Source organism: Numenius arquata, chromosome 24, assembly GCF_964106895.1.
Source record: "Numenius arquata chromosome 24, bNumArq3.hap1.1, whole genome shotgun sequence".
NCBI classification, from domain to species: Eukaryota; Metazoa; Chordata; class Aves; order Charadriiformes; family Scolopacidae; genus Numenius; species Numenius arquata.
The window spans coordinates 5,517,758-5,524,005 of NC_133599.1; the positions used below are offsets into that span (position 1 = coordinate 5,517,758).

General features: G+C 61.9%; 1 protein-coding gene across 1 annotated transcript; it reads right to left on the reverse strand.

Annotated features, from left to right (window-relative positions):
* Positions 1-650: 650 nt before the first annotated feature.
* RBM15 (RNA binding motif protein 15) lies at positions 651-3,868 on the reverse strand. Its single transcript, XM_074163397.1, has one exon. It carries the CDS (start codon positions 3,866-3,868, stop codon positions 959-961), a length of 2,910 nt encoding a protein of 969 aa, XP_074019498.1. The 3' UTR covers positions 651-958.
* Positions 3,869-6,248: the final 2,380 nt, after the last annotated feature.

The window sequence follows — 6,248 nt, forward strand, 5'->3', positions numbered from 1 at the left end:
TCGTCGCTGCTACAAACCCAAAGTGCATTTATGGGATACAACAGAACTCGGAGAAATAGGAAAAAAAAAAAATAATACACCTGTTAAAAATAAAATAAAAAAAAAAAAAAATAAAGCATACTTTCAGTGCATGCGTTTTGAAAGGGGCTGGATGAAACGCTCAACCACCCAACTAAAGGAATTCAATGTTCTGCAGTACCCGAGAGCAGGTGCTGGTCACCTGAAAAGCCATCGACCTCGAGCCACGTCAACTCCAAGGGAAACCACCGAGGCTCCGGAGGAGAAGGGATGGCACTGGCCAAAGGGCCACTGGCCTCAGGCCGGCATGGAATTTCAAGGACTCCAAACAAAAAAATAATAATTAATAATAATAATTGAGTTGACACCAGTCCGCTAGTAAGTATTGTGGTTTTCCATTTTAACTACTGAGTGCTTTAAATCTGGTCTTTTAGGTTTGTAACTCTTACCAAGGATGAGCCACTGAACTCGCTTTAAAAATACATGAAATGAAAAAAGGACACAAATCGAAATTAAGAAGATGGGAAGTTTGCTCTTTCCCCCTCCCCCCCGTTTTTTCCCACCCCCACCCCCATTTTTGTTTTTTTTTTTTTTTTCCTTTTTTTTTTTTTTTCCTTTTCTTTTTTCTGTAAATCAAAGCAGGCCTAGCCTCCCCGCTATCCCCCCCACCCCACCCCCCCGACGGAGGGATCCTCAAAATCTCCTATTCACACTAATGGCTAACCAACCTCTCTGGCTTCTAAATTTATAGAAAGAAAAAAAAAAAAAAAAAAAAATGTAGTAACAGAAAAAAAACGGGCAGGGAAAGTCACCTACAAACAAAGATCTAATTTAAAATAACGACAGGGCTGGCTAAGGCTGTATCCCATAGCACCTGGCACACGCTGGAGGGGCTGTGTGGAGGAGTAGGCAGGGTTGGGTACAGAGAACACGAGGGGCTTTAGGACGCCCCCCGGACAATGACCATGACCAGATAGTCGTCCTCTGATTTGGCCAGCGCCTTGGCCGTGGAGTCCAGGAATTGCTGAGAGAAATCGCAGGGCGGAAAAGCGTGCAGGACCCCGCTGTTCTCCTTGTCTTTGTTCCCCCCAACGGGGAGGCTGATCACCCCAGCAGCCTGCTTTTGCTTTAGGTAGGACACCAGATTCCTGAGCGGCCTCTGGGTGGAGGTGGTGGTGGCGGCGGCGGCCTCGGCAGCTCCGGTTGGGGAGCGGTTGTCTGATGCGCCGGGCACAGCCAAAAGGATGGCGTAACCGTTGGGACCCGCCACTTTGATGCGTCGATTGACCTCGTCCAGCTTGGGCTGGTCCAGACGAAGACGTTGGGTGATCTTGAGCTGAGCTACTTTCCCACCAGTCGCTCCCTCCACCAGGAGGCTGCTGGCAACACCCAGGTCCCCCTGAAGCAGGTGCATGTTGGAGGGGAAGTTGCTGTTCTTCAGCAGGAGCATCCCCTGCCAAGCCAAGCACAGCTTGGGGGCTCCCCCGGCCTGCGACGCTCCGTCCTGCTGCTGTTTTTGAGGAGGGGGTTTGAGGCGGGAGCCGCCTCCGCCGCCTCCTCCTTCCGTAGCCCGTTCCTCCTTTTTGGCTGGACTTTTGCACTCCTGCGCGGCGGCTGCCACAGAAGCGCGATGTTTCCGCTCCCGTTCAGCGGAATTCTTGCGGTCGCGCTTTTCGTTTTGCCCCCGCTCCAGGCTGCCCCTGCGCGATTCCCGGACGGGCGAGGGCCGCTCCAAAAGGAGCAAACGGGAGGACGAGCGCTCGGGGTCACTACTGTAACGCTCCCTCCCTCCGAGGAGCTCGGGGCTGCGGTCCGGGGGAGAGGTTGTGGTTAAACAATGACGCTTACGGGAGGAAGAGGAGCGCTCGCTGTCGGGAGAGCGGTCCAAGTGCCGGCCTCCATCCTCCGCCAGTCTCCGTTTCCTAGGCTGATCCCTACTACTACTCCCCAATTCCCTCTCCCCTCGGTCCCGCTCCAAGGACCAACCATCCCGGCGGCGTTCCAGGCTTTCCAGTGGGTCGTAGGCAGCTGCCCGGTTACTCCTATCCCGTACAGGGGGTGGGGGGGGCACCCACTCTGTCTCAGGATAAAGGTCTCTGTCGCGGTCTCTATAGAGTAACGGTGGCGTCCTGTCCCGGGCCCCCCGAAGAGGATCAGGTGGGGCTCCCCGGTGAGCCCCAAAAGCAGCCGCCTCCGCCACCAGCTCGTAATGAGCCGGGGGTGGCAAGGGCAGAGGTTGCAGGTAGGGCTGCTGGTACCGATGCTCAGTGTCGGCAAAGTCTACGCGGAGGCGGCGATCCGGCCCCCCCAAGGGAAAACCACGCATGTGGGTGCACGCTGCCTGCGCCGCGTCCAAGCTCTCGTACTGGATATAGGCCCACGAATCACCTTTGCGGTAATCGATAGTGCGAATGGTGCCAAACCGATCAAACTCCCTGGCCAGGGCAGCGAGGGGCACCCAGGGCCCAAGGCCACCCACCCAGAGCCGGGTAGTCGGAGTGGCTTTCCCATACCCGATCTTGATGGGGTTGCGCAGAAGCACCTTTCCCGACATGGCCAGCTTGGCCCGGTGCGCCATGTCCAGATTTTCAAATTTAAGAAAACCATAGGTGCTGGTCTGCCCGCGCCCCGGCCTTTTGATGTCCACTTCGGTGATGACCCCAAAACGGTCAAAAGCTCGGCGTAAATCTGACTCGCTCACGGTGATGTCCAGGTTGCCCAGGAACAACGTGCGGTTGGCTCTCTGGTCATCCTCGGGGCTGATCTCCTCCTCGCTGGCGGCTCCGGCGCCCCCTCCTCCTCCACGAAAACCCCCAGCGGCCGCCACACCGGCCACCCGCTCCAGCCCATAGGCCGGCCGCACTCGCGCTTCGTAGAAACCCCCGTAGTCCCTCTCCCTCTCCAACTCCCTGGGGAGAGGGGGCGGAGGCGGCAAGCGGCCCAGGGCGAGCTGCTGCAGCCGGTAGTCTCGATAACCCAGGGCCCCGCCGCTACCGGCGGGTGACAAAGCCCGCTGCGTGGCCCCAGCCGGCGGGTGCCGTACAGCCGCCGCCGCCGCGGCCGCCACACCGACGGCCGCCGTGCCGTAGGGTGACTCCTTGTCCAGCAACGCCGGGGAACGGCTGCTCCGTCGCCGGCTGCTCCCTCCGCCACCCCCGACGTAGACGGCCTCGATTTTCAGCGGGCGGTCGTAGAGGACCAGGCGGCCGCGGGCGTGCTTGGCGGCGCGGGCGTCCTCGGGCCGGCGGAAGTTGACAAAAGCCACACGCTCGTCGGCGGCCCCGGTGCCGGGCGGGAGGCGGCTGATTTTGACACTCACGTCTCCGAAGCGCTTGAACTCGTGGAAAAGCCCGTCCTCCACCGCCTCGTCGCTCAGCGCCGAGCCCAGCTCGCTGATCTTCAGAGTCTTGTACTCCCCGCCGCCGCCGCCGCCGCCCGACTCGGAGGAGGAGGAGGACGGGGCCGCCGTCGCCGCCCGGGACTCACCCCCACCGCCCCGGCTGCTGCCGCTCCGCGACGCCTCCGCCGTTTTGCCGCTGCCGTAGCCGTGCCGGCTGCCCCCGCCGCCCGCCGCCGCCGCCGCCGCCCCGGCCTCGTACTCCCGGCTACCGGCGCGGCCGGCCTTGTCCGGGTGCGGGGCCCGCCGGCTGCTCCCGCTGTTGCTCTCGTTGGAGGCCGCCGCCGCCGCCGCTTTCCCGCCGCTGCCGTTGGAGCCGCCGGAGCCGCTCGGCTTCTTGCTGCTCCGCTCGCCCCGCGCCGAGGAGGAGGAGGACGCCGAGTCCTCGCCGCCGCCGCCCCCGCCGCCCCGCGAACGCTTGGCTTTGGCCGGCGAACGCTCCTTGCCCTTCATGGCGGCGGGCGGCGGGGCCCCCTCCCGCCCCGGGCCCTGCTCCCGCCGGCGGCCTCACCGACTGACTGACCGCCGCGCTCACGCACCCGCCGCCATCTTGGAAGCCGCGGCGGCAACCGGCCCCGCCCCCTCGGCGCCCATTGGCCGCCGGCCGCCGGCCTGCCGCCCTCGTTGGCCGCCGAGCGCCTCACCCCCCCGCCCCCTTGCCCCCGCCGGGCGGAAGTCCCGCCCACTCCCCCTCGTTGCCCTTTTCGATTGGCTCAGCCGGCTGCCATTCCGCCCGCCGGCCTCGCGCGCCTGCGGGAAGGGGGCGGGAAGAGCCGCCCCTCCCACTCCTCCGCGCCCCGCTCGCTCATTGGACAGTTAGAAAGGGCGCCGCCTTCTGATTGGTCGTACTCACCTGTCAATCGTGGCCGCTCAACCATGGGAGGACTATCCCTGCTCATTGGCCGTTGGGGCGAACGTATCTCCTCCTTCTGATTGGCTCGGTTACCTGCCAGTTATAATGGTCCTGTCGCGGCCCCGCCCCACCCTTCCCCATTGGCCCGCTCACTTAGACGCGGGTTCCCATCGTCCCTCTCAAACTCTCGCGAGCTGCTCTTTCCCCGCCCCCTTTCCTCATTGGTCACTGATAACCTTCCCTGCGCTGCTCTGATTGGCTGAAGCTTACGCCACTCCCGAAGTAGCGCGGGCTGCTGCCCGAGCTCCCCTCTTCGTTCGTCATTGGGCGAGAAAAATCTCCCCAGGCATCTGATTGGGTGCAGTCAGGTAGCTTGCGGATAGGCTAAAGCGGAGATCAGTCATGCTCCTTATAGCTCTGATTGGTCGAAAGGGTGAAGAGGGCGGTTCCCTGGCCGGGTTCGCCGTGCGGCCGCGGCTGAGGGCTTAGAGCGCGCCGGGCTGCGGCGCGGAGCGGATGGGCTGAGGGATTGTCATTTCCACCCGTCTCCTCAGCCCGCAGGGACGCGCGAATGGCCAGGGAATAAACGCCACCGGGGTGGGCTGGGGCTCAGCTTCACCGGAGGGGGAAAGGAGAGAGCGTTGAAGCGGGTTGCGGTAGCTCGACATCCCGTCAGTGCCTGTTCTGCCCTCCGCCCATCTGCTTGTACGTGTGTCCGTCCGCCCTGGGAAATGCACTGAAACACCTCCCGGTGCGGTGGTGGGAATCCCGCAGGTCTCCGGGCCGGCAGCGCGGTGGGGTCAGGTCCGAGGCCCGACCCGGCCCTCCCCTCTCGGGGGTCGGAAGCGGAGGGTCAGCAGCAGGGAGCAGGGCGGGAGACTGCCCGCCTGGCACGGGCTCGCCTCAGCCTGGCACTGCCTCGCTCCAGGTGTTCAAACCATTTGCAATATTCCCCAATTGAAGCATCACAGAAGACGTTAATTACACCCATAGGCTTTTGCTTTGACCAGCGGTCTCGTCTTTCACTCAGTGGCTGGAGCTCAGGTGGAGCATCTCCGTGGCCTCCTCTGGCCCCGCTCCAACAGCTCCGTGTCCTTCTGCTGTTGCTGGCCCCAGGGCTGGAGGCAGCACTGGGGGGGGTCTCCCCAGAGCGGAGCAGAGGGGCAGAATCCCCCCCCTCGCCCTGCTGGCCACGCTGCTGGGGATGCAGCCCAGGGTGTCGGGGGGCTTTCTGGGCTGCCAGCGCATGTTGCTGGGGCTTGTGGAGCTTCTCACCCACCGACACCCCTAAGTGCTTCTCCTCAGGGCTGCCCTCCAGCCATTCTCCGCCCAGCCTGGATTTTGGTTTGGAATTGCCCCGACCTATGTGCAGGACCTTGCACTTGGCCTGATGGAACTTCACGAGGTTCACAGCGGATCCGTGTATCCTGTGAGGATCCCGCTCCCCAAGCGCTGCCGCCTGTCCCCCTCAAACTCTTCACTCCTCTTTGCACCCCCCTGCTCTGCCTGTGCTTGTGTAGAAAGGAAAAAGAAAGGTTCAAAGGGTGAGAAAGCCGTGGCAGGGATGGACCCCGCCATCCCCCATGGAGGTGCTGCCCCTTCATCCTACTATCCCATCAATAACCCTAATTAACCCTAACTCTAATTTCCCCCCCCTCAACAAGGATGTGCTGGAGAGTTATCCATTCGTTCTTTGTGGCTGCCGTCGGAACACATCGAAATCCAGCGGTACCTGAGGAGAAAAAAAAAAAACCCCGCAGAACCTGCAACCACACTGCAGTAGGAAGGACTTCATTTAACCCAGCGATGCTACAGCCCCCCTGAGCCCTGTTTTATAATCACAGCCTCAAAGTGCTTCGAAATGAGGAGAGCAGAAAGCGCAATGTTCCCTCGCTGTGCCTCGGAGTGAAATGTCCTCGCGTCTCCGTGTCACCCCACGGAAATCAGATCGCTCCCCGGGAACGTCTTCATCCGATTGAG

What these genes read in the sequence shown, in the direction of transcription:
- RBM15 (XM_074163397.1), bottom strand. Translation starts at nt 3,868, where the DNA reads ATGAAGGGCAAGGAGCGTTCGCCGGCCAAAGCCAAGCGTTCGCGGGGC.